We start from the raw sequence: 26,572 nt of genomic DNA, 5'->3' as shown, positions 1-26,572 counted from the left end.
TGTTGCAATCATTGATCACTGTACACATAGCCATTGAACTTCGTACATGGCATGTTCGAGCCCTGTAAAAGGGACACTTCTAATATGTTGGATATACGTCTTCTTCAGGTTTGTTGGCGCAGCGTGGGTGTCTTAGACAGCATGTGGATACATAGCGCTGCGAAGAAGCTTGCAATCAATGTATCATCGAGCGTCTGATCTCCCCGCAGTGCCGAAAGCGTATTCGTACTTACGGAGGTCAATACAAAATTCAAGTTTAGCCTATTTTTAGCATGTTGTATATACAACATGTGGGGTCGTAGACAGGGACCGAAAATAGCCGTTCGTGCGGGGGGGGGGGGGGTAGGACTCAGGTCCTAAAGGGTTAACTCGATTAATTTTTAATGCTAGAAATTGCTGTTTAGATATGTCAGAACTTTGATCGGTAGAAATGCGGGAGCTGTGTAAACGCGCTGCAATTCGCAATCCATCACATGGGCAGGATACAACGAGGTGGTTTTGGCACCGTGCCAGATATATCGGCCACCTAAGACCTTACACAGTTCAAATATAATGTATGCGTATTAGCTAATATTAAGCTGATATTTAATAATATCAAATTGTCTTAGAAGAATATATCAGGTAATATTTTTCTATTTGCTGGTATACTGGTGATTTTTTCACAAAGCTTATTAGCTTCCCCGATTTCGGAGTTACCATAAACCCCTGGTAAGAAAATGTAAGGTAATATTTTTTTATTAACTGGTCTACTGGTGATTTATTTACAATATTAGCTTCCCCGATTTCGGAGTAACCATAAACCCCTGATAAACCCCTACTTATTAATAGTCATGCTCTGGTAGGTGACCACAAGAGTGACGGGTCGCTCTTTAAGTAACTTGTAATTGCCGTTCTTGAACCTGTGTGTACCACACGAGGTTGAAGCTGGATAAACGAACCGTATGAGACTGTGGTCCACACAGCCTGCTTAAAAGTGCCTTGGTATTTGTAGCTTACAATTGTAAGGCTCAGTACGAAAAAAGAGGGGTCCAGAAACGCCACAATAAACGATCATGATGCACCGCAGCTTGATGCGATCCGGAACAGCCATGACCAAGCGCACGGCGCCGCGACCCTCGTCGAGTGTGCGCCACTTCCGAAAGAGTGCGTACCAGCTGCTCTCCTCGTTCTGGTCTATACTGACATGATATCTTGGTTTTGCAGGCGCCCCCACTAAGTACACGGAGAACAAGGAGGTCACGGGCCTTGCGGGCATCGTGGAAGGTAAAACCGTTTTTGCTCTCATTGTACCCATTTTCCGATGGTATTAATTAAAGCATCTCTGTTTCCGTTGCAGCCGACAATCACGCCCTCTCTGTCAAGCTGCAGCACCTGACGAGTGTCAGCCTCATGGGCGCCGTGCCGCTTGCCTTTGTGCTCAGCCCGTCGCCGCTAGTGCTTCCCGTTGATTTGGCGCTGGGCTTGATCCTGCCCGTGCACGCCCACATTGGCATGAACAACGTCATCTCGGACTACGTTCCCAAGAACGTCCGCACGCTCGCGCGCCTGGGCTGGCTCGGCGCCACGTCGCTCATGTTCTTGGGCCTGCTACGCGTTAACCTGGAGGGACCTGGTATCACGGAGGTGGTCAAGACCGTCTGGAGGGAGTCGCCCAACAAGAAGAAACTCGAGGCGTAGATAGACTGAGCTTTCTTCTCGGCGCCCGTCTGGGGACGAGGCTCCGAGATGAACCCGATTACAAAACAGAGGTGGTATGTCTTAAAATTGAGCAGCTACTCTAATACGACCTTGAAAGAAAAGGTATCGGGAGTCTATACCTGCATTGTCTGAGCACGCTGAGCACGCTCACCTTTAGGTAGACGACGTTTTCTCATTGGATGGAAACAGCAGTGTAGCTTGTCCATCGACGACGACAACGCCATCACTTGCTTTCATGCACATGGTCTCGCACTCGACAAAACGCTTGCGTACTCTCACGACACGGATGTGGGCCGTCACCTTCTCGTCCACCAGTAATGGTGCTCTCCAGCGCAGATTTTGCTTAACGTACACAGCGCCCGGCACAGAGCGGCCGAAAATGGTGGCGAAAAGACTGGCGGAGAGCAAACCTTGCACCACGGGTTTGCTTTCGGGTGTGTGCTTCAGAGCGAAATCGGCGTCTACATGCAACGGGTTGTTGTCGCCCGATAGTCTCGAGAAGGCACGCGTGTCTTCGATCGAAAAAGCGTGACTCACCCGAGCCTCCACACCCACTGGTGGGATGGTGCCGACTGGGAGCTACAATAACCCTTGTTAGTCGAAGCAATACAATACATCATTAGCAGTGACTACAATCACCTGGGTGAGTTCTCCTTCCACGACAAAGAGACCGCCACGCGACGAACTCAGCGATCGGTAGTTCGCAGCCTGTCGACAATTCAGTAGGTAGCGTTGCAGCATCTGAAGTGTGCACTTACTAGCCGAGCGCTGCCGCTACGCGGCGGTACTTTAGGTTTTGTTCTAGTTATTTGCCCACTTCGCTTCGGCGGGATATTTGTTTCAAAACCTCTGAACCCCTATGTGCCTAAATCGACTGATGGATTGGACACGAGAAGCATTCACCAGCTTTAATTCGACAAAATTTCAGCGAATCATATTTAGCACCGATGCCTCTTCCACTTGTCACTTCTCCATTACCAGTATGGAGGAGTTCTTCCAATACATCGGTCCCGATGGCGGCGCGGCGACGTCGTCCGCTCTTCTAAACCGCGAACGCATGTTCGTATACTCTTCCCCGCGTGAGAAGCAGATCGATCGCTGCGGGGAGCTGCGTGTGGGCTCGTACTTTGCCTGTTCGAGTGTGCTCTACTACGAAGACCAGGTGTGGCTCAAGATCCGTCGCGGCTACTTCTCCAACGCCAAGAACAATGGCTACATCCGCGTGCAATTTGAGCTCCCTACTGGCTCGAAAACCATAGATGGCAGTGATTTACCAACCCGTCAGATCTCGTCGGCGGTCACAGCACAGCCAGCACCCTTCCGCTACATGCGCAGACTCCCAGGTTCGTTTTTCTGACCAACAAAACATTGCAAATAATCGACTAACTTGATATTTCTATACTGTAATTAACAGAATTCCCGACGTACATGTGTGCACGCGACCGCTTGGTACTCTACCGTGAGCCAGTGTTTAATCTCCACTCAGCGTCAGTGTCTTCTTCCAGTTCTGGTGCTAGCTCCAATACACCGCAACATATGCAGCGGTTCTTACCGCCTGTGAGTGTATTCCAAGCTACAGAGTGTCGATTTAATCAGGATTTTACACAACTAGCAGTAAAGGTGACGTCAGCGTTGGCTGGGTTAGGAGGCTGGATCAATGCTTCGTTCCACAAGTCACTGATCGAAGTGGAAGACCCGAAACAAGTGGGATATTTCCGCAATGGGCCAGTGTATCTACAGAATGTGGCTGGACGCGGAGGCAAATGGGCAGGTGAGCTGCCAGTCCGCGCGATCCCAAGCTTACAAGCACCACGTCTTTACAATGTCGAGAGCTATCGCGTTGTGCGGGCGATTGAACGTAAATTACTCAAGGACCGTGTGTGGGTTCGGATCCAACCGCTAAAATCGCAACAAGAATTGCAACAAGGAGGCGAGAAGAAGAGTGAGGAAGAGAATCCAGCGGAAGAAGCAGGTGAGAATCAAGACCAAGAACATGAGACCGCAGGACCCGATGCGTGGGTCATTGAGCGTAATGCCAATACTGCTCAAAGAGTGATGGTGCCGTGGGGGAGCAACCGTATCCAGGACGTGCCTGCTAATGACAATGCCGAGCGGTATTACCGTACCGTATACAGTCGTCGTCCTCTGCCTTTACGTCGCACTGCTGATCTGCAAGCAGAGATCGTTGGGCATCTCGAACCAGGCTCCGTGTTCTCGTCAACTCAGCGGGTTCTCAATGACAAAGGACGTATGTGGATTCGAGTTGCAATTCCATCGGAAAAGCATACGTCTTTTAGCAAAAATGTGGACGAACACGAAGATAACAACACAAGTCCAGACAATAACGCTGAAGAGGCAAAAGAGGAAGAAGAGGAGTTCGAAGACCTCGGCAAGTCTGTTCGATACGGCTATGCGATCCAATCGAACGCCAAGACCAACACTTGTATGGTCCAGGAGATCCCTCCACCCGGAAAGATGAACCCGAAGCAATACTATCAAGTGTCTCTCTCTGACGACGGACTACCGCAGAATAGTAACCAAGATGATGGAACGACTGCGCCAGAAAACACAATAGCGGCTCGTGCAGAGGCGTCCAATTCAGCCAAGGAGCTGTTCTACGTTAAGAATGGCGCTATCGTGTCGGCTGTCGGCACTGTGTTCAATGCTGAACAGGGAAGGATGTGGCTACAAGTATTGGCAATAGAACTGGACCCTGCCATGCGTGTCAAACACCAGTGGCCACTGTCCGATGCCGAGCAGAAACTGAACGTAGTTTACCTTCCAATGTGTGGAAATAGCCATGAGACTGTTCTCAAGCCTGTGCATCGGGAGTTGGCGAGGATCGACAACCCTCAAAAGGCTGAGAAGGATAACGCGCGATCTCCGTCTCGTGTGGTGTTCAGTGGCCGCGCGTCGAAACTTTTTGGCTCGCACTTGTTGCGTCCTTCTACTATCGACTTGCCATCGACGTTTCCAAAGAAGGATAAGGCATCGGGAACTCTCAGTAGCGGCATCAATGTTTCAGATCCGGTAGCACGAGCTGCTGGCGGGAATGACCACACACAGAGTCTCAAGGACGAGATAACTGCGTGGCAGCTTCAAACGGGTACCCGTGTGACGCAACTGTATACTCAGATCGGCGCTTTGGCCAGCTACACGTTGAGTTGCGTTCGTCGGCCATTCACGTCGTGTCTGGCGCACCAAGAAGCCAAGCGGAGATACCGACAACTCGACCAGGACGAAGAGGGCATGGAGGAATATGCCCTCGACGACGATGACGTGCGCGTTTAAGTTGCACTAACGATAGGAATTTGCGTCAGAAGGGCCCAAAGAATGAAGTGTTTTTGAGTCATTTTGTGGCATCTCGGTGATCGCCAGCAGTTTTTGTCCAATAAGATAGCGTAGGTTATAAATCAGATCTAAACCACCACTCCGCATGTCAAAAGATTCCAGCGCTCAGTTCCCAATCAGCCAGCAACAACCAAGATGCAGATCCTCTCGACGATCACCGCCGCTGCCGTAGCTATCACCGCCATTGCGCTCGTCCTTGCCGAGCAGGAGGTTCACCTTAAGGTGCGCGTGACCGACAAGTTCTACGTTACGCCCATCGGCAAGCAGTGCGCCTTCAACAACTGCGTGGATCCGTCCATGTACCCGTGCGCCAACAGCGGCGTATGCGTGCGCCTCAACTACACGTACGGCAAGTGCAGCGACGACGCGAAGGACAAGGCGACTGAGCAGGACCTCAACGACCCCAAGCTGCTCTGCCCCTTCCCGAACCCGTACAACAGCAAGCTCGGCTCCGTGGACAGCGACGAGAGTTACGACAGCTACGACAGCTATGACAGCCAGTAAATGGGAAGACAGAGTTAATCTGCCAACTTCAGTGTAGCCACACAAACATGTACATCTCCAAATCCACCGCTTTAGCCTTTATCGTCTTGATAGACGGACGCCATTAGTGCTCCCTCTCAAAATCGCTCACTGAAATCGATACCTTCACAAGTCGATCGTAAACTCACATCGACAATGACATCGGATGCGGAATCGACTCAAGACACCGACGACCTTGAGGCCCAATTGACGGCGCTCAAGGCCAAGAAATGGGCTCGCGGCAAGGAGCTGACTGCGTACATCAAGGACATGGCCTTACATACTGGTAAACGAGCCGTCGTCAAAGTGAGCGGCGGAAGCTACAAGAAATTCGTGTGCTCCAGCGACTCAGCATGCCCATGGCTCCTTAACGCCGTCTATTCGCGCCCTAAAAAGGAAGAGACTGCGCGATTCTGGTACGTGACGTCGGGTTCGCTAGCTCACGACCCGCAATGTGACAGCGTGGCCAAACCCACGACCAGACAGCTCAAGGAGAGCATGCTACTAAGAGACGCAGTATACGCCGACGCCAGCGTGTCATCTGCCGACCTAGTAGCGCAGCTAGAGGCCGCCCAAGCTTTTCAATGCAGTAAAAGCATGGTGTATAAGGCCAAAACCGACCTATTGGACGCTTTAGAGACTGCTAGACGCAACGGAGACGCCGCTCCGGAAGTAGTCGAGTCAATGCAGAAACTACCTTGGTATATGGAGCAACTACGTACTCTGAATGCCCATATCGCCACTGTTATCGATACCGAAAGCGACCAAGACGTGTCGGATCAGAGCTCGGCCGCTGACGCTTTCTTCTTAAGAGCCCTTTTAGCTCTAGACCCTACTTGTGTATGGAAGAACCAGTGCGTATTGGGTATCGACAGCGTGGAGATGCAGCACACGAGCTACAATGGCACAATGCTGGTGCTTATAGGTCAGGACGGAGACTTCGAGCCTCTATTACATGCCGCAGCTCTCGTACCCGAGGACTCTATCGAGCACTGCACGTGGTTCCTCTACAAATTGATACTACATGGCTTCCCGTTACGTCGGTTCCCTGTGGTAGTTAACGGGCGTGGAGACTTATTCTCTGCATGCGCTGAGCTGAATTTACCATACGTAATGTTGTGTACGCAACATTTACTGCGAGATATGCGCGTAGCTCATGAAATTGTGCTGGAAGACGAGGACGAGACGCTCGTGTGGAAAGCTCAGAGTGCAGAAGCTGAGAGCGAGTACCTGACGTTTGTAGCGCAGCTTTCTCGACAGAACGAGGCAGCAGCGCAGTATATACGTGGAGTAGAGCCAACGAAGTGGTGTTTGTATCCGTATTTGGCGAAGAGGAAGATGTACGGGTGGAAGACAACGCGGTTCGAGCAACAGGATCTTGGGACGGAGACACTGGGCTTAGCTCCAGTGAACAAACAGCTACCGTACGAGTGTATTAAAGTGTTATCCGTGGTAGCAATGCACGCAGCTTTTCAACGACATGAGCGTGCGACGCAGTGGGAACGGGAACATCGTCTAGTGACCCCAGAAGCTGAACGATTGATGCAGGGAGAACTCGCTCGCGTCCAGCAATATTCCGTCTGTATGAGCTCATCTCAGCTCGCGTTTGTGTGGAATACACACAAGGCACAGATCCGACAACGACGTGTGGACTTGAAGCACCGCACATGTACCTGCTCACGTCGACTACAGTGGGGCATCCCTTGTCGACATGTGCTAGCGGCGTTACAGAAGCTAGACGCCATGGATCAAGCTGTGGAGTTTTTCGACGAGTGTTATCTTGTATGCAACTACGCGTCGTCATTCAAAAATCGAACGCTGGAACTACCAGTGGAAGACAACCTGAAGTGCGACCCGACCTTACGCCCACCACGGTTTGTAAACGAACAAAGGGCAAGTAACGATGCCAACGCGAAGAAGAAAAGACGTCGTGTACGGACCCGTCCGATGAGTCAACGTAAGCGAGCGATGTACAAGTGTCATAAGTGTCATCGTGCGGAAGGTCACAACAAAGGCACTTGTCCGTACTAACCGCTGTATGGTTAGGATATTTCACGCTTTGAATTAGGGTAAATAAGCTACGGGGTTCAAGAAGGCTTCTCTAATGCAGCGTGACGGGTGCAGTAGTAATCGTACTTCTGGTACGAACGACGATTGCATCCTTCCTGGTTGCAACGATTGCCACCTCCGTGAGCCCAGTATAGTCCACCCTGGGTGGATACTTTGGTACATTTTGGGAATTTACAAATGCGACCGCCACCGTGCGACCAGCAGTGAGCAGGCCTTCTTCGTGCATCCGGGTTCCGTACAAGTTTTGAAGCCTCCATGCCGGAAACATCGTTGATACAACTTGGCGCGCTTGGTGCATCCTGGTTCTATACAACGCAAACCGCCACCGTGACGGACACAATAACCACGGGAGACTGCGAGGTTCGAGCACCCGTCAGCTTGACACTGCGGTGTGCGGGTGCGAGTCTTGACTACTTGTGATGAAGGTATCATGGATAAAGAAAAACTGCGTGGTGGAGTGCACCTCAGTACCGTCACTGGAACTCGAAGCTGCACTTGAAGCCTGGCTAGCTTGAGATTTGGCGGTCGACGACAGCGCAGCTAGCATCGGAGGGATTTTTGTTTTCTTGCCACTCAAGTACTGGGAGTAATTACGCTTCTTCTCGTTTGGCACGATACACGCTAAAATCTGTCACCGGTACTGCAACGAAGAAGTGGCAGCTTGCGGGCGGACGAGGGCGAGACTGCGAAACAGGGACATGGCTTCAGCATATTCTGTTCGGTTCATTTCGGCCTTGACTTGGATTGGATTGAGCAGATAAGTGATGTTCCACTTGCTGCACATGGTGTGGATGACGATTGAATTGCAGTGTTGTGAACGTCTGGACAATTGAAATATGGTTTGAACTGAAAGAACCACTGGAACTCGATCACATGGAGACTGATGGGTACAAAGGTAAGCGAGCAGATTTGAGAAACGTAAAAAAAATTGTCTGCAGGCGTTTGCAAGATTGAACACATAAGCTCGGGTCCAATGCGGTTGGACGTGCGTCAAGTTGGAGAGTTAAGGTTTACTACGTAGTAAAAGACAGCAAAGAACAGGCAACTTCGTGAATCCTGCTGCAAAGGCAAGTCCCAAACTGTCGGTTGTGACTGTCTCCGGCACTATTCTGTCGACAAGATGAGTGTTGTTTTAAGAAAAGTAAAGCGGGAAGTTGGTGTGTGTGACGGCGGTCACTTCAGTGCGTACACATTGATTATTATTCGCGACAGCCAAACTTTTTTACTGGCACAACACTGTACAGCTTTTGATAAGTTGGTTGGCAATCGACCTGTTGGATGGAGACCTATTCGTGTCTTCTTTCGGACATCAGGCGCGTTTTGCAGTGCAGGTATCTGCGTCGTGGGAGGGTTCACAGGCGTACGCTTGACGAGTGACGGGGCTTGTCTTTTTAACGGCGTGTCAACACACAAGTCGTGCCTAAGTAGCTGACTGGGCCGATAATAGGTCGTGGGCCCTGGTTGATTGCAAGATCTCTCTTTTTTTCGCTACCACGATTACCTTATTGGAAAAAACTACGTAGTACGAAGTATTTCAAGAAAAATGTAGTACCTTTAACACTACAGTAGTAACCTACAAAACGTAGACAATACAGTACCTCCAGTTTTGCGAACATATCAATGCCAAGAGGAAATGAAGCGCCTGCAACTTCACATAAAGTATACCGTAGTTTTCAAAAGCTTTTGTAAAAATTATAGGATAGTACTATCATTTTTTCTACATGTAGTTGTCAACTCTTTCGTGGTAAAAAAAAAGTAGCTATAAAATTAAGTTGCTAGGTGCATGGCGTTTGCAATAGTAGTTGTACTTCTGATACGAACGACGGTTGCAACTCTCGTGCTTGCAGCGATTGCCACCTCCATGGGCCCAGCACAGGCCACCCTGGGTGGACACCTTGGTGCATTCGGGAAATTCACAAATATGACCGCCGCCGTGTGACCAGCAATGGCCGTAGCGCTTGGCCTTCTTGGTGCAACAAGGTTCCGTGCACATTTTGTAGCCACCGTGTTGGAAGCAGCGCTGGTACAACTTGGCACGTTTATTGCAGCCGGACATGGTGCACTTGGATCCGCCACCGTGGCGCACGCAGCGTCCACGAGAGACGGCAAGGTTCTTGCATCCGTCGACCTGGCACGGAGGAGTGTGGGTCTTACGGGGTCGGGAGATGCTTGGAGTGGGCAAATTGTCCGACTGCTCGTCGTCACTGGAGCTGAAGCACTCGAAGCACAGTGCGGTCATGGACATGGCCGGGAGCTCGAGTGTGTTGTTGTTGAAGCCAAAGCACTGGCGTTTATCAGGTGAAGCAATGTACAGATGACGACCCGTGAATGAGACTGAGGTGGGTTCCGGGCTTCTCGTGATGGGCGAGAGGCTATTAAAAAGTGATACCGACGGTGATATTGGTGCATGCTCAGGAGTCGTTGGAGCTAAGGGCTCCGATGGGTTTAGGAGGAACGAGATGGCTGTCTTGTTCATGTCTTGAACTGTGTGGCGTGTCTGTTGAATGGTAGAATCAATAATGAATAAGAGATTCGATTGTCGCTTGTTGATTCACCAAGCGACGTTTGCAAGTGCCCGGCCAAAATTGATTCACGGTGCGTGTTTATAGTTGCAAAAACGCCATCTGATTTTCATCAATACAAAATGCATTCAGGATACCATCGTCGTTGAAGCATGCGTCTCGCCACGCAGCGATCCTGCTGCAGGTAAGCAGTCTTAAAGCTCCTTATTGGCCTCAACGGAACAACTGCGCGCCTCAGTCGTTTGCCAGGTCGTCTGCGTGGACGGCCTTCCTATTTTATTAAGTTAATACAACACGTTAAGAGAAACGCAGCATGGCGGTGACACGCGGTGACGCCCGTTAGACACGCGGCACCGCCAGAAAAACTTCAGAAACTGCGACGGTCCCATCTTATTCAGACACTACGGTTGCAAAAGACTTCCACGCAGAATAATCCAAGCAGCCATTGCCGCCACCCGTCTGTCAGACAGCATGGCATATTTTATAATCACGTCCAAACTAAGCGCTGTACAAGTATGTGGGGACTGAGCATAAATGCCAGCTACCTATCCCGATACAATACAATGCCGGTTGTTGAACCTTTAATGCGAGTTGAAAGATGCGGTTCCCAGTGGGGGTTTTGTGGGTTGGATTACCCCGGGGTTACCCACACACCCACCCCTTGACTCCGATGTCAGGTTATGGGCTTATTAACTGTACAGAGTATATCTCAGGAAAGTAATAATGCATTATTAAAGGCTATTAGCGTTTAATAGTAAAAATATTAGATGCTGTAGGATAAAGCTGGTAAGGATAAGAGGACCCTTTACCCAACCACCCCACAGCACTCTTCTACCCATCCACTTTTCTCGAAAAACCCGGGTTTTCCAGAGCCCTGCTGTGCCAAAGCAGTGCTAAAATAATTAGATTCATACGGTATAAAACTTTTTTAACACAAACTTTATTATAAAAAGCTTATTCTTTATCAAAAAATGATTTTATTTTCGGACTTACCATAATCTACACCTTTGCCAATCCAAACTGGTGGTAGTGTAAGCCAAAACGGAGTGAAGTAACCGAAGTAACATCTAAATTTGAGGAATAATTTTTCAAAATTAGTTTTTAGAGCAATGTAGATTTAGTGTAGTGCAAACTGGCAAGAACGCGAGTGACACATCCAGCAATACGAACTACGGGCGCGCTGCGAACTGGGGTACACACAAAGATGTAAGGGGGCGTGAAAGCTGCGTATGGGCGCTAGAACCCGAGAGTGTGGGTGCACACAGTGACCTCTTAGCTTGTACAGCCTGCATAATCATCGATAGAGGGACCAAGGCGGCCAGCAACCCGATTAGACAGCGTACATCAAGGATGAGAGCTTTGGGCTGCGCTTGCAGATGTTAACTAGCCGTGGGGAATGGAAGGAGAGGGGTTGCAGCCCTGAGTTTGCGTCTCAGAAACGGCGCATCAGCGATTGACGTGCCATCAATCGCTCGTGTTGGGGCTGCTTGCCTGGACGGTCAGCGTTAAGAAGAGTTCTACACTTCTAACGGCGTCCGGTGCGGGGCGCTCGTGGCTATAGCCAATGCACTAATGTAATGTACGTGGTGCATGTGCAGTACTTTAAGTACTGTAGAAGACAAGATACTGTTATCGAGGCGACCATCGAACAGATAAATTCATCATTTTGCTTTACACTAAATCCGCATTGGTCTGGATTAATTTTGAGGATTTCTAACTTTTTTAATAAAAAAAAATTCTAAATAAGGGACACTCCGTTTTGGTTTACACTACCACCAGTTTGGATTGGCAAAGGTGTAGTAGAAAAGAGAAAAGTCGAGGTAATAAAGCAGCAGAAATCTGCTATACGCAAATGCCTAAGCGTATTTCTTACGGAAATCAAATTTTCTGGCGTCTTTTTGTTGTTTAGCTGAGAATACGAGTTCGCTAAGGAAATCTCATACAGTACAAGATCGCAAGCAACATGAACGAGGGCAAAATGCGAAGTAGATACCTTCATGCATGCAATTGAATCTTCGGCCAGCCTTACACGCTTAAATTGTCTTCTTTAATAACTATCTCGCGGAAATAGTCCGACGGCTCGAAACAAGCATTCAAGCCAAAGTCTTATGCGAATTTCCAACCTAATACATGGATTACAATACCCTGGTCGTACTATCACACCCCGGCTGACTCTGAATCAAAACTTACTGTAGTTGTTACAAAGACGCACGGTCTGTACACGAGGCAGTTTTTTTCGGCGGGCCTGCTCGCTCTATGGGCAGCGAAAAACCTGGAGACACGCAGCGCTGACGACGAGCATACAATCTGAGTGTGCAAACGCGTGCCTGAAAAGTTTCCGCAATGTCAGCCCTGGGTACGCGAGACGTGCTCCTACGTGCCAGGCAGATCGTGTTGGGTGAGCCCAGTCGTTCAACACCTCCGGAATTAAAACTCAGACTAAAGCTGTGCATGCAGAGGCATGTAACAAAGATGCTGCTGGGTCGTGAGCAGATTGCTCAGCATAGCAAGCCGCTTGCGTCGAGAGATACTGAAACGTTTCTTTTTTTGCTTTGTTGAAGTGATTTCGCGCGTACTTGGGACGTGAAATATGCTGCTACTAACCTTGAAAATATATCGCCTAAACGGATGGTGCGTTGGAGAAATGTTGAGGTCCCATATCTCGATCCCTTTATCCGAGTTGAAATTTTGCCATTTGTCTGATGCTACTAGGTTATTTGCTGACCGTTTACCGGTAGTCCATTCTTCAGTGTATCTTCACTTCAGATTAATTTGTTGACCGAAGGTAGTTAGACGCGAAGGAAGAGTCAGGCAAAGTAAATTGTAGAATGAATTACGAGAGCTGGGTCGAATCGGTCCTAGCTGCAATCTTGTCGTGTAGGCGTCCTGTGGGCAATCTAGGGACATCCTGAGCGTCTTCTTTGAGGATTCTCTGCCCTAGCGTCATCAATAACTCATAAATTGCACCACTGTCATCGCCAGGTCCGGTACGACTTCATGTGCCAGTTGTTCATCCGGTATCAGGCAACCGCCAATACCAACTCGCCCCCCCACAAGCGGCACATGGGGTAAAGTGCTTATTGGGCGTAGTCCACGAGGCCGCAAAGAGCACGCTTGTGCAGGAACTGGGTCCTAGCTAAGGCCTTTGTGAGTAAATCCGCTGGCATATCACCTGTGGGGGCATATTCCACGGTTAGTTCACCCTTGCGAATTAAGTTTTTCACCGCGTGATACTTCACATCCACAGTTTTCTGTGTCTCACTGAGCCCGTTCCTCTGCAGACGCTTGATTGCAGGCTGGCTATCCATGCACAGCTTCAGCGGCAAGTGCTTTTGGAGCACTTCGTCCGCGAGCATTTTCACCATCAATGCTTCCTCAATACCGATATCTGCTGCCACGTACTCAGCCGCCGTGCTAGATTTGCACACGATTGTTTGTTTCTTGCTGGCCCAGGCAACCGGGCATCCAAATAGGTACACCACAGATCCGGAGACACTTTTCCGATCCGCTCTGTCGTTGGCCCAGTCAGCATCTGTGGTCACGACGATGTCTTCAGTGGTTGGTTCGAGCTTCAGCTGTAAGGTTTTCGTCGCCCGGAGGTAACGTAGGAGATATTTAGCGGCATCCCAAGCCGATTTCCGCGGGGTGGCAGTGTGCCTCGCCAACTGACCGACTGTGAACATTATGTCGGGCCTTGACACCCGCGCCAGGTAGAGCAGAGCCCCTACTACCTGTCTGTATGGCATTTTTGCCATTAGGTCTTGCTCCGACTCTGTCGGGCCGTCATCCACGAAATCCAGACGTGTATTTGCCACCATCGGTAGGTGAGTAGGCCTGGTCGCATCCATCGCAAAACGATGAAGCACCTCATCGATATAGGCAGTTTGACTCAGCGTCACCATGTTGTTGCTTGTACGATCAACCTTCATTCCCAGGAACTGATGAGGACTGCCCATGTCCTTTACTTGGTATCGATCTCCAAGTGCTGTCATGAGACGGAGACACTGGTCTTCATTTTTATGCGCCACCAGGATGTCGTCGACGTACACGCACACGAGCAACAGTGTGTTTTCCACATACGCGTAGTACAGGCAAGGGTCGCATTGCGCCGGTGTGAGACCGTAGTCTAGCAAGAAAGAATCGAGTTCGCGATTCCATTCACGACCAGCTTGACGCAAGCCGTATAATGCTTTGCGCAGGCGCCATACCTTGCCTTTATCGCTAGGTTTAGCATATCCAGGCACGGGTTTCATGTATATCTCCTCCGTCAGACCTGCTTTCACGTAGGCAGCGGGTACATCCCCTTGACGCACGTGCATGCGTAATTTCATGACAATCACCAGGAATACTCGTACCGTGACGAGTCCTGCCACAGGCGCGTACGTCTCGATGAAGTGCACAATCCATATCTGCTTGTCACCGCGCGCGCATAATCGAGCTTTGAACCGTTCCACGTTCCCATCAGCGCCCGTTTTCAACCGGAATTGAAGAGTGTGATCGAGCACTCGGACTCCCGCTGGAGGATCTACCCATTCAAATGTTCCATTATCAAACAGCGACTTCACCTCGTCGTCAATGGCCTGCTTCCACTGTGTCCATTGTGGTGATCGTTTCGCCTCTGCTAGATTCAGGGGTTCCCTAATGACTTCACTCAGGACCAAAAAAGCTTGTGCGTGTAGCATGGTTCGTCTAGCTATGCGTTGCGAACGACTAACAGCAGCAAGTTCAGATGGGAACGCGTCCTCACGATCATCTTGGTTCGCGACTTGATCGACTTCTTCGTCTGTTTCTTCACCGTCCTCCGCGTCGTCATCCTCCTCAGCACTGGGATCCACTTCGAACAGCATGCGGTCAATAACCGATACATCTCTGGAGGCAAATATTGATCGAGATGTGCCTTTGGAGTAGACAAAAAATCCTTTGATGTCCTCGGCACAACCGATAGACGCACCTAGTTGCCCACGAGTATCCACAAAGCGTTTGGCTTTCCGACGAACTTGGTCTGGTACTCGAGCCACGACCGCCTGTCCAAATATCGGAAGGTGACTCACATCTGGTTGCTGCTTGAAAATGCGTTGATGAGGGGTTACCGTAGCTCCACGCCGAGGAATTCGATTTCGTATGTACGTGGCATGCTGCAGTGCGTACTCCCACAATCTGTGAGGTAGCCCAGCGTCTACCAACATGGCTGCAGCGGTCTCAGTCACCGTTCGGATCGCTCTTTCAGCTACCCCGTTTTGGAAAGACGAGTAGGGTGTTGTGTGCTGTGTGAGGATTCCACGACTGTGCGCCAGCTTTCTGAAGTCCTTATTCAGGAACTCGGTTCCTCCATCTGTGCATAACACCTTGATGGACGTTGCAGAGACGGCAGCTTGGGTTTCAATCATTGCCAGGAACTGCTTCACCTTTGCTGCAGCTTCGTTCTTTCGTTTTAACGGGTACGTGGCGACATAATCACGCCATACAGCCACCATAAAGTATCGATACCCCTGCACGGAGGCGGATATTGGTCCGGCGAGGTCGACATGACAGATGCCGTCAGTGACTTCGTCGGGACTTGAACGAGCGCTTGGAATCGACTGCCGCGTAGCTTTGGTGAGCGCACACACGGTACACATCGAAGGTTTGGCTCCTGAATCGACACGCAGCCCTCGGACTACACCACTGGCGGCCATTTTCTTAAGAGTGTCGTAATTTACGTGCCCCAATCTTCTGTGCCACAGTTCCAGTGTTCGCCCAAGAGCAGTCGCCGAAAGTCCGGATGCTGACAGAGGGACAGCGTCACACTGCTGGGCCGTTAATACTGAATAGACCCCTCCAGTGAGACGTGCAATGCACTTCGTCGAGCCTCGCGATGAAGCTATGGTACAACAGGTAGGACCAAAACGCACAGAGTGTCCGTCTCGCAGCAATGCCGACACGGATAGGAGAGTGTGTGGAAGACCGTCGACTAGATAAACGTTATCCAGTAGGAGATCTTTGTGAACCTCGTTCCCACCCCTGTCTTGGACAAGCGCTTTGACACGGAGCCGTCCTTTTGCTCTGCCTACTACCATTCGTCCGTCCGCCACACGAATAGCGAGCGTCACGCTGTCATCGGTGACCTCAAAGTCTTCACGTTGGCTGGTCAGGTGGTGTGACAAGCCCGAATCTATCAAGATCGAGCTCCACCCGACGCCAACCCTTCAGGCCGAATTATCCGACGACTCGTCCTCCACTGCTGATTCCTCTGCTTGGGCTGTCGCCGAGTGACCTTGGGCAGGTGAGTCTTCAGATGACTTGGACAAGTGCTCTCTGTGATATTTGGCTGTGTGACCTTCTTCGCCACAGATGAAGCAGACGATGGCACTTCGGGAGGGGGTTCTGGACACCTTGCGTTTCCGTTCTACCACGGCCACATGGGCCTTTCCCTTGGGTTTAGAAACTGCTGGTTTGGATGCCAAGGGCGTAGTCTTTGACTTCGTATCCCCACGCAGCGCACGCGAGCCGTCTGATAGCTTGCGTCGCTTGTAGTCTTCCAATCGACCGTCGGATTGCGATAGTTCGCTCAAGAATTGTACTGCATCGCTCAGTATGCTTGTTGGAGAGTCTATTTTCCCACGGGCATGAGCTTGAACTATGTCTTTCCGGTGGGGCCACGCTAGTCGAAGGAAGGTGCCCAGTGCGTGCTGTACACTAGCTGCGTTGCCAATTCCCCCGGTGAGACCGTCAGACATCTGCAGCAGTCGATCAGCATATTCTTGGTACGTCTCTGATGCACGCTTCCCTTCGCTGTATATCCTCGCCGTGATTTCCTGGTCAGTGAGATTTAAGCGGAACCTATCGATTAGCGCGACACCCGCTTCCTCGAATGTCGCAGCTGGGTGTTCCTTGCGGTATGATCGAAGCCAGCGACGTGCAGATCCCGTGAGGAAAACAGACAATGCCGATTTCTTGACACTTTCCGTCCATTCCTGTCCGGCGAGAACTTGAGCGTCCTCTACTTGGTCAGCAAACTGTTCTCACCAGTCGCGGACGCCGGAGTCGTAAGCTCCGGGTGGGACAGCACCCGAGAATGCTTCTGACTTCACGTTTCTTAGGTCCACCTTCTCAGTTCTCTTCGTAGTTCTCTCGTCACCTACTCCCGCAATCAATGCGGGGTTTGGCTCATCGTCGGGCTCGTGCGCGCCTCGGGCTGCCGCAAGAGGCGCAGCCTGCACCGCAGGTGGTAGCGCAGGATTAAGCACAGGCACATCTTGGTCAGCAACGCCTTGCGGTAGTGGGGCGTTCTGATTGGCCTGGCCATCAGCGGCAGCTTGATAAAGAGTGTTACGACGAGTCGACATGGAGCAGGTTGCGGCTGTTAACCAGTTAGACGCGAAGGAAGAGGAGACTTGAGTCGGGCAAAGTAAATTGTAGAATGAATTACGAGTGCTGGGTCGAATCGGTCCTAGCTGCAATCTTGTCGTGTAGGCGTCCTGTGGGCAATCTAGGGACATCCTGAGCGTCTTCTTTGAGGATTCTCTGCCCTAGCGTCATCAATAACTCATAGGATGCACCACTGTCATCGCCAGGTCCGGTACGCCTTCATGTGCCAGTTGTTCATCCGGTATCAGGCAACCGCCAATACCAACTAAGGTGCGTTTGAGTTGAAGTGCCTCCACTTGACTCATTGTAGATAAGGCCCCACGTTGCAGCTACATTTATCGTATTGTAAATATACCTGCTCGAAGTTGGTCATGAGCTCAGATTTACTCGTTTTTGTTCGCCCACTTCAACTTGCTTCATACAAATATTAATATCAAATTGTTTTTTAAGACTTAAAAGCAAAATAAAGTACTGTAATTCGTTCTTCGAAGTCACTTCTAGAAACACGTTACAAGTTCCAAGCAATCAAGGCAATAATGCTTGAACTTCAGCGTGTGCCGGTCGCATTTCTGCTTGGTGCGTGCCAGCGTGTCTTTTTGGTTCTGAAGCACGAGTTTTGCAGTATCCCCCCCCCTTCGTGTGCCGCTGTCTGCTTTTCTGCTTGGTCTTAAGTCCACAATTTAATTTAGACAACTACAAGTGGACACCTCTAATACATTCACAGTAATGTGCAAGGCAGACATCTCTTACCTCCTCAACTCGTCTACCACGGAAGACTGTGCTGGTTTCGACAACGTAGTAATCCCTATTTCACCTCCGCTCACGTCGCTCTTCCAGATTCTGTCCCCGATCAATCAGAGCCCTGAGCCGAACTCGCCGTTAAACTCGTACCCCCGCCGTCTAATTAGTTCAAATATCGCCCCGCGATTCAAGAAAACTCGCGTTCATAGTAGCGACAAAGTCAATTATCCGGTGTTGTCCTTGGCGGCGCTGTACATGTCGAGCGAGATATTCCACCCGGCTGCTGCGAATTTACCTGCGAAGTCTCGCCATCACAAGACCCACACTCCTCCGTGCCAGGTCGACGGGTGCAAGAACTTTGCCGTCTCTCGTGGTCACTGTGTGCGCCACGGTGGCGGATCCAAGTGCACCATGTCCGGTTGCAATAAACGTGCCAAGTTGTACCAGCGCTGCTTCCAGCACGGTGGCTACAAAATGTGCACGGAACCTTGTTGCACCAAGAAGGCCAAGCGCTACGGCCATTGCTGGTCACACGGCGGCGGTCATATTTGTGAATTTCCCGAATGCACCAAGGTGTCCACCCAGGTGGCCTGTGCTGGGCCCATGGAGGTGGCAATCGCTGCAAGCACGAGAGTTGCAACCGTCGTTCGTATCAGAAGTACAACTACTATTGCAAACGCCACATCGAGTCTACCACTATTTACTGAAGCTACGGTACTGCGCTCTAATTTCTAGACCTATCCAAACTTAGCCAATAAGATCACCTCAACAAAATTTAGATATTTGCGTGCCGATGTCTAAGACGTATGCGGACACCACCCTATGCCGCCGACTAGCTATACTGAGTCTAGCGCAGGCATAATTTGGCTACGCGAACACGTAAACCATTACATGTCTAAGAAATACTGCAATACTAAAAAATGTAAACGATCATTTAACTAACGGGAATCAAGTAAAAACCATGGCAGCGCTGCGATTTGGACTTGAGAAACCTTTATCAGAAATTTCAGACATATAACCAAGTCATCTCTGATACATGTACGTCTATTAATACTAGCTGCGCTCTGCATATGTTGGCTCATCACAGCGTCAAAACCTGCAGAGTTTGCAATGCACAAAACATCAACCAAATGTCCGGTGAGTATTTGCTTAGAAAGTCAGGTTTTAAAGAGCTTTTCATTATTAAACGTCGTTATCATGTTCTGTGGTTTGCTGAAAAAAGTGAAAATCATGCACAAACAAGGAAAAAAAAACGAACTGTGCTCTTTGACGATCTGCGATGCAGGGAAGGCACGCGCTTTGACTCACAGACTGTGAGAACAAAGGTCGTTGTTTGCCGACGCGTGCTTCGCACCACCAGAAGCCTCTGATTGGCAGTCCACATATCAGCACTGCAATAAATCGCGAAATCCTACACTATTTGTCAGCTGAGTTGGACCACCCGAATTCCTGTGGCCAATTGCCGCTTACAGCCGCGTGTCTGTAGTACAGTTTGTAGGGCTTCCGATGGTACAGACTCTGTACCATCGGAAGCCCTACAAAGTCCAAGTCAAAACAAGGATGCGCCGCATTTCAGCGTGTGCCGGCACGCGCGCGAGATTCGACCAATCAAACGGCGGTGCGCCACGCGCTCTTCAATTTGGAGCACGCTTGACAGACACGCACTCCAACAACGCGGCATTGACTCTCTCTGCTGCTTCGGTCTCACTTTGCCACAGTCATTCCTAGTGCCATGCTTTTCGTTTTCATGGAGCATAACTAAATTGCACCCGTCGACCAAACGCTTGGCGACTGCATCCCATTGCACACTTCCACCCATTGACTGACACTGCAACTACATACTTCGAAGTACTACAAACACAACGATGAGTGGCAAGTCAGACATCTCGTTCCTGCTGAACCCGCAGCCCACAGTCGAAGAATGGTCCATGCACTTAACTCCGCCCATGTCACCGTCACCGTCAGCCACGGTTGCACGACTGACTGCAATGGCGCAGAGTCCGGCCGCGTCAGCCATGTCGTCATCGCTCCTGCTCCTGGGTTCGTGCATCGCGCCACGCGAGAAGATGAGCAGTAGCTATCATTGTGTGAACACCACGAGTAAGAAACCGCTGCTTCCAGCGCTGTCACTCGCTGCATTGTGCGAAGCGAGTAGTGGCAGCAGCAACTACAATAGCAGTGGCGCCGAGTCTAGCTGCAGTGACGATGACAACGAGGGACCAACCACGGAAGCAACGCCATCGACATCGACTAAGACGCAGCATACAACCTACACGACTACTGATCCGAAGCCCACCACCGCCGCTAAACTCAAGCCCAAGAAGACTCGGACAGCACGCACTCGAGTCCGCAAGAGCCGCACGCCACCCTGCCAGGTCGAGGGGTGCACGAACATTGCCGTGTCTCGCGGCTGTTGCGTCCGTCATGGCGGCGGCTCTCGGTGCCCAGTGACGGGATGCCCCAACCGCGCCAAGCTGTACAAGAAGTGTTTCCAGCACGGTGGCTTCAAGACGTGCGCGACCGAGGGATGTACGCGCAAAGCGAAGCGGTACGGCCACTGCTGGTCGCACGGCGGCGGTCGAATCTGCGAGGTTCCTGATTGTGAGAAGGTGTCTACACAGGGCGGTCTGTGCTGGGCTCACGGCGGCGGCAATCGCTGCGCTGCAGTCGTCGTTCGTACCAGAAGTATGGGTAGTACTGCGTGGATCACGCGTCTTGTAACAAGGCCGAGCCCACAGTGTGAATCGTGTGTCTTCAACACGTTATACTACTACTTGAACTACTATTTGATACCATGTACCTGGTAGTATTTTTTATAATTGAAACATTCACTGAAACATTGGCATTTAATTGGTGTTACTACAGATTTTCTAATAGTAGTGGTAGATCCCTAGTAAAGTCCTCCCCGAGCACATTTCAATTTACAGTTTATGCTTGTTCGGTGGATCGAGGTCGTAGTAGTCCACATGGGCTCCAGTCTCGTAGTCCCCGCTGATGGCAAGTTTCACGCCGCGTTCTGAAGACTGAGCTGGCGGGATAAGCGCTCCTTTAGCCTTCATGTCAGCGAACTGTTTACGAAGCTCCGGATCCAATTGCGGCGTCTCGCGCAGTGTCTTCTGCATGTCCGTGTCCATCGGCCCAGGCGAGTACTGCAGCACACGCACCTTACCAATTGCCGCCTGCTCCGTTGCGACCACTCGGTGGTGCATCTCACGCGCCGCTTTACCCGTGCAGTATAGCATATGCGTCTTGAAGGGTTCAATACCGCAGAGCGACGTAACATTGACAATCACAAGCTGTGCATGCTTCTCATTCGAGGGGGCTGCAGGTGCTAACAGCTCGTCTCTGGATGCCCCAAATACGTCCAGGAATCGCTTGTTAAGCCACAATACTGACGTGACGTTTAGTTCCCAATACTGTGACAGGTCTGTCGGGGAGGTTGCACATTCCTGTACCAATCCGAGCTGGCCTAAAGATCCCGCGTTGTGCACGAGGTAAACTCGGTCGTAGCTTTGCTCTGCTAGCTGCAGCAGCGCTTGATCCACCTTGGCGGTGTAGTCCACCGAGCTACTCAGATCCACTGATTGTAGAAAACACTTCAGCTCACCCGTAGCGGCTTGTTTCTCCCATTCTCCACGCGCCAGACGCTCAGTTTCTTTCAGATCAGCTTCACTACGAGCCCACAAGTGCTGTAACCAGCATTAGATACCCGGAAGAGCGACAAATAATCGTGTCGGCAGCTGCTACGTACCAAATCAATGCTCTGCGCCTTAAGCAGACGCACAAAGTCGAGCGTAAGGCAACGGCCGAAGCCCCTCGAAGCTCCCGTGATCAGAACAGCGCTTTTCATTTTTTACCACACTAATTTTACACAATTACCGCTTGGAAAAAAAGGTTATCTTACAAACTCCAAGATAAACCGAGAGCCAATTTGGTTCATTGACATGCCACGAGGTGTTCGTAGAGAAGATCTCAATGCTGCCGGTGAGGGAAGCCCCACCGAAGGGAAGGTGCGTCAACGCTTTGGTCGCGACGAGGACCATCTGCTGGCCTTGCAAGTAAGTGTTGACGCACCGTATAACGCTCGCCATGGCGCTATCGGGGAGACATGGGACGCCGTCGCTGAACGGCTGAACGAGCATCCCGACTTCCACATGCGCCCCATTAAGGGCACAACAGCTAAGGCGCGTTTCGATACAATCGTGGCTCGCCATAGACTGTTGATGGAGAAGGCTAGTGTCGAAGAATCTGATGAAATGAAGAGTCCGTTCCGCAGGATAATGAGCGATCTGGTTCAGGAGATCGACTCTCGTCCCAAGGGCAACACCAAACTTCCTGAACATGAAGGTGAGGAAGACCAAGAGGAGAGAGCAACAAGGGAACCACGAAGTAGCTCCAGACTTGGCAAACGTCGAGCCAGCTCGGACGCATTTGAAGCGGAGCCTGAGCGACGCGAAGTGCCAAGAACTACTGGCACGAAGCAGACGCGCATTCAACCTGAGCCTCCTGTGTCCGAAGAAACAGAAGTAGATGAAGAGCCTACTCCGTCACAGGAACCAGTGACGGTAGACTTAATCACAGTCCAACAGGCGATGGCCGAGCTGATAAAAATGCAACACGCCATCGCGACGGCACCTAGTGACGCTCCTTTCCGTGAACTGGAAAAGATAAACGCAACGAGAATCCGTGAAGAGGAGGAGAAGACCAAACAGCGTGGGATCGAGCTTCAAATCGAGATCCAGCGCACTAAGCGACGACAGTTGGAGCTGGAGTTTGAGCGAGAGGAACGGAAGAAGGATCGTGAGGAACATGCCAAGTTGATCGCGAGTCTAGTGCAGCGTCTTGAACCAAAGAAAGATTAAACTCTGCCTCCCCCAATGGGATTTATGAAACACAATATCTTGCGTATTTTAAATTGTCCGGTAATACCCAGAAAACTTTACTCTCTTTGGGACTCGGGACTGGAGCGGAGAAATGACTTTACATGTGACCAAAAATCGGGGCATCAGCAGAAAAGCATTTATTAATATATTACAGTACATGTACTTCAAGTGAATGCTTTTCTGAACAAGCCAAAAGCTAATACAGAAATCTGCCTGAATAAGGAACAGGGTTATATTCGGGAAAGATTTAGGGAGATGGGATAGTGATGGGCAAGGTACTGACGAAACAATCCAGGCACTGACATTGATTTCTATTTTAAAAATGGCGCGCAGTGACCCTCCTTCGCTTCAAGCCCTACGAGCCGAGCTTCATTCCTACACTTACATTCAACCTTACTAGCCGACTGCGTCCTCAGCACCCCCATTTCCTCCAATCGTCTCCGCCTCACGTGGTCCGAGAAGGTAGCCATCCTTCTCGAGGTGAGCGAGCAGCCTTCTCGAGGCTGCTCGCTCACCTAATCTGTCGTATAATGAGCTAGCTGAGCGGATCGCCTAGGCGAAGGCCCTCGGCAACCCGTACAGCGTCGACCAGCTAAATGTACTGCTCTGGTGCGAGGCTGCATTGTCTAAAGATAGCGCTTCCACGATTCAGCACTTGGAATCACTCTGGTCTCATTCAAAAGTCGAATCTTCAATTTAGCCTAACTTAATTCAATATATGCACATGATCCGATATCATAGTCTGTTTTTAGCAAGGCATTGTCAGCTTATGCAATCTCTTTCTTAATTTATATCAGGCGTTCCTTATTCAGGCAGATTTCTGTAAATATTTAACCAAGCTACCAAAAACTTTCAACTACAGAACTATCACTCGTTCAACCGATTCAATCTGCAGACTCGACCTTGTTCCGAGACGCGTGATCCACGCAGTAGTACCCATACTTCTGGTACGAACGGCGACTGCAGCCCTCCAGTTTGCAACGGTTGCCACCGCCGTGAGCCCAGCACAGACCGCCCTGTGTAGACACCTTCTCACAATCAGGAACCTCGCAGATTCGACCACCGCCGTGCGACCAGCAGTGGCCGTACCGCTTCGCTTTGCGCGTACATCCCTCGGTCGCGCACGTCTTGAAGCCACCGTGCTGGAAACACTTCTTGTACAGCTTGGCGCGGTTGGGGCATCCCGTCACTGGGCACCGAGAGCCACCGCCATGACGGACGCAACAGCCACGAGACACAGCAATGTTCGTGCACCCCTCGACCTGGCAGGGTGGCGTGCGGCTCTTGTGGACTCGAGTGCGTGCTGTCCGAGTCTTCTTGGGCTTGAGTTTAGCGGCGGTGGTGGGCTTCGGATCAGTAGTCGTGTAGGTTGTATGTTGCGTCTTAGTCGATGTCGATGACGTTGCTTCGGTGGTTGGTTCCTCGTTGTCATCGTCACTGCAGCTAGACTCGGCGCCACTGCTATTGTAGTTGCTGCTGCCACTACTCGCTTCGCACAATGCAGCGAGTGACAGCGCTGGAAGCAGCGGTTTCTTACTCGTGGTGTTCACACAATGATAGCTACTGCTCATCTTCTCGCGTGGCGCGATGCACGAACCCAGGAGCAGGAGCGATGACGACATGGCTGACGCGGCCGGACTCTGCGCCATTGCAGTCAGTCGTGCAGCCGTGGCTGACGGTGACGGTGACATGGGCGGAGTTAACTGCATGGACCATTCTTCGACTGTGGGCTGCGGGTTCAGCAGGAACGAAATGTCTGACTTGCCACTCATCGTTGTGTTTGTAGTACTTCGAAGTATGTAGTTGCAGTGTCAGTCAATGGGTGGAAGTGTGCAATGGGATGCAGTCGCCAAGCGTTTGGTCGCCGGTTCAATTCAGTTATGCTCCATGAAAACGAAAAACATGGCGCTAGGAATGAGTGTGGCAAAGCGAGACCGAAGCGGCGGAGAGAGTCAATGCCGCGCTGTTGGAGTGCGTGTCGTCTGTCAAGCCAAGCGTGCTCCAAATTGAAGAGCGCGTGGCGCACCGCCGTTTGATTGGTCGAATCTCGCGCGCGTGCCGGCACACGCTGAAATGCGGCGCATCCTTGTTTTGACTTGGACTTTGTAGGGCTTCCGATGGTCCAGACACGCGGCTGTTGTCAGTTCAGGCGGCAATTGGCCAGGTGGTCCAACTCAGCTGTCAAATAGTGTAGGTTTTCGCGATTTATTGCTGTGCTGATATGTGGACTGCCAATCAGAGGCTTCTGGTGGTGCGAAGCACGCGTCAGCAAACAACGACCTTTGTTCTCACAGTCTGTGAGTCAAAGCGCGTGCCTTCGCTGCATCGCAGATCGTCAAAGAGCACAGTTCGTTCTTTTTCGCTACAGCACCAGGCAACTTGATTGTGCACGATTTTCACTTTTCTTCAGCAAAAAGCTTTTCCTAAAAAGCCTGACCTTTTTTAGGTAGATTTTGTTTTAAATTGCTAATGTGCCTAGATTTGAACGTCCTTAACTTGGTAAGGTCAAATCTGTTTTTGGTTGAAGAAAGGGCATTCCCCAAAATTCGTCGGGCAATGGCGTCGGACTGACATTTTCTTAAAAAGCTCATTATGTTCTCTTTATATCGGGATGGGAGCAAATCGCGATTCCCACAAAACGTCGGACAAAAGTATAACCGATAATTGGCGAGGTTGATGCAAGAGATGAATTACCGACCACAAAACCCCGGTATATAGGAGCTCATACAGATAGGAGCTATTCATATGTCGCATGGCTACACGAAGTGCATTTCCACTACACACTTCTACAGAATTAGTTATAAAGGAACTTGCTAGTAAAGCCGCCTGCCCCCTTTTTAGCTTCAGGCTTGCCTAATTATTGTCCCAACGAAATATGTACTCTGTCGTAGTGCCTTGATTTACTTCGATCTGCTTAGCACGGCAGATTGGATCATCAGCTACGCAATAAATCACGAACTCAGCGTGGTTGCTGGACATCACCTCTGACTCAGAGTGAATCTTATGCTCACGTCAGCTGTGAAAGTTTCCGGTAGATAAGATGTTGAAGTAGCGCGCCAAATTTATATAATATATTTAAGATCAATGCGGCTGCATAGCTTGACAACAAGGAGAGACTTTATCACATGTGGATTCTCCTTCTCCTTGCCAAGCACTGCAACCAAGATCCCGGAGCTGAGGCCCCGCTAGAGAGCGTTCAACTTCCTTCTATATTTACTTCAGAATGAGGAAACGTCTGGTTATGATCCTAAACAGGGCCTCTCTTCGTGGCCAAGGATCATCAAGGAAGGCGGTCCGAGCTGAGCCGAAGGGTCGCAAGGAGGGCAGCAAAGACACCGGGAACAACTCCAGTGAAGCGGCGTCGGAGCCGTCAGGCTCGACACCGTCGTCACCATCGTCCGGCGGTGCTTCCGCAAGCAGCAGTTCTGCGAGCTCTGT

The 26,572-nt window shown here is 50.6% G+C and overlaps 10 protein-coding genes across 10 annotated transcripts; 6 read left to right on the top strand and 4 right to left on the bottom strand.

Moving 5' to 3' along the window:
• Positions 1–1,026: 1,026 nt before the first annotated feature.
• Positions 1,027–2,227, top strand: PITG_11452 (uncharacterized protein; the record flags this gene model as incomplete). The annotated part of the gene is made up of 3 exons (XM_002900983.1): positions 1,027–1,143; positions 1,204–1,263; positions 1,337–2,227. The coding sequence occupies 3 exons, from the start codon at positions 1,053–1,055 to the stop codon at positions 1,675–1,677; spliced, it is 492 nt and encodes a 163-aa protein (XP_002901029.1).
• A 453-nt stretch (positions 2,228–2,680) lies between these two features.
• On the top strand, positions 2,681–4,989 carry PITG_11451 (uncharacterized protein; the record flags this gene model as incomplete). The annotated part of the gene is made up of 2 exons (XM_002900982.1): positions 2,681–3,041; positions 3,113–4,989. The coding sequence occupies 2 exons, from the start codon at positions 2,681–2,683 to the stop codon at positions 4,987–4,989; spliced, it is 2,238 nt and encodes a 745-aa protein (XP_002901028.1).
• A 179-nt stretch (positions 4,990–5,168) lies between these two features.
• Positions 5,169–5,634, top strand: PITG_11450 (uncharacterized protein; the record flags this gene model as incomplete). Its single annotated transcript, XM_002900981.1, has 1 exon — positions 5,169–5,634. One exon carries the CDS (start codon positions 5,185–5,187, stop codon positions 5,551–5,553), a length of 369 nt encoding a protein of 122 aa, XP_002901027.1.
• Positions 5,635–8,014: 2,380 nt separating this feature from the next.
• PITG_11449 (uncharacterized protein) lies at positions 8,015–8,188 on the bottom strand (the record flags this gene model as incomplete). The annotated part of the gene is made up of 1 exon (XM_002900980.1): positions 8,015–8,188. One exon carries the CDS (start codon positions 8,186–8,188, stop codon positions 8,015–8,017), a length of 174 nt encoding a protein of 57 aa, XP_002901026.1.
• A 1,212-nt stretch (positions 8,189–9,400) lies between these two features.
• Positions 9,401–10,117, bottom strand: PITG_11448 (uncharacterized protein; the record flags this gene model as incomplete). Its single annotated transcript, XM_002900979.1, has 1 exon — positions 9,401–10,117. The coding sequence occupies one exon, from the start codon at positions 10,115–10,117 to the stop codon at positions 9,401–9,403; it is 717 nt and encodes a 238-aa protein (XP_002901025.1).
• Positions 10,118–18,236: 8,119 nt separating this feature from the next.
• On the top strand, positions 18,237–18,958 carry PITG_11447 (uncharacterized protein; the record flags this gene model as incomplete). Its single annotated transcript, XM_002900978.1, has 5 exons — positions 18,237–18,305; positions 18,369–18,388; positions 18,472–18,487; positions 18,555–18,792; positions 18,837–18,958. The coding sequence occupies 5 exons, from the start codon at positions 18,237–18,239 to the stop codon at positions 18,956–18,958; spliced, it is 465 nt and encodes a 154-aa protein (XP_002901024.1).
• Positions 18,959–20,116: 1,158 nt separating this feature from the next.
• On the top strand, positions 20,117–21,101 carry PITG_11446 (uncharacterized protein; the record flags this gene model as incomplete). Its single annotated transcript, XM_002900977.1, has 2 exons — positions 20,117–20,351; positions 20,567–21,101. The coding sequence occupies 2 exons, from the start codon at positions 20,117–20,119 to the stop codon at positions 20,848–20,850; spliced, it is 519 nt and encodes a 172-aa protein (XP_002901023.1).
• Positions 21,102–21,172: 71 nt separating this feature from the next.
• PITG_11445 (sepiapterin reductase, putative) lies at positions 21,173–21,881 on the bottom strand (the record flags this gene model as incomplete). The annotated part of the gene is made up of 2 exons (XM_002900976.1): positions 21,173–21,818; positions 21,859–21,881. The coding sequence occupies 2 exons, from the start codon at positions 21,879–21,881 to the stop codon at positions 21,173–21,175; spliced, it is 669 nt and encodes a 222-aa protein (XP_002901022.1).
• A 314-nt stretch (positions 21,882–22,195) lies between these two features.
• PITG_11444 (uncharacterized protein) lies at positions 22,196–23,113 on the top strand (the record flags this gene model as incomplete). Its single annotated transcript, XM_002900975.1, has 1 exon — positions 22,196–23,113. The coding sequence occupies one exon, from the start codon at positions 22,196–22,198 to the stop codon at positions 23,111–23,113; it is 918 nt and encodes a 305-aa protein (XP_002901021.1).
• Positions 23,114–24,018: 905 nt separating this feature from the next.
• PITG_11443 (uncharacterized protein) lies at positions 24,019–24,906 on the bottom strand (the record flags this gene model as incomplete). The annotated part of the gene is made up of 1 exon (XM_002900974.1): positions 24,019–24,906. The coding sequence occupies one exon, from the start codon at positions 24,904–24,906 to the stop codon at positions 24,019–24,021; it is 888 nt and encodes a 295-aa protein (XP_002901020.1).
• Between the last annotated feature and the right edge of the window lie 1,666 nt (positions 24,907–26,572).

This window comes from Phytophthora infestans, genomic scaffold (genome assembly GCF_000142945.1).
Source record: "Phytophthora infestans T30-4 supercont1.23 genomic scaffold, whole genome shotgun sequence".
In the NCBI taxonomy this organism is placed as follows: Eukaryota; Oomycota; class Peronosporomycetes; order Peronosporales; family Peronosporaceae; genus Phytophthora; species Phytophthora infestans.
The sequence above is the reverse complement of the archived record's forward strand: the minus strand, read 5'-3'. Positions and strand labels throughout refer to the sequence as shown.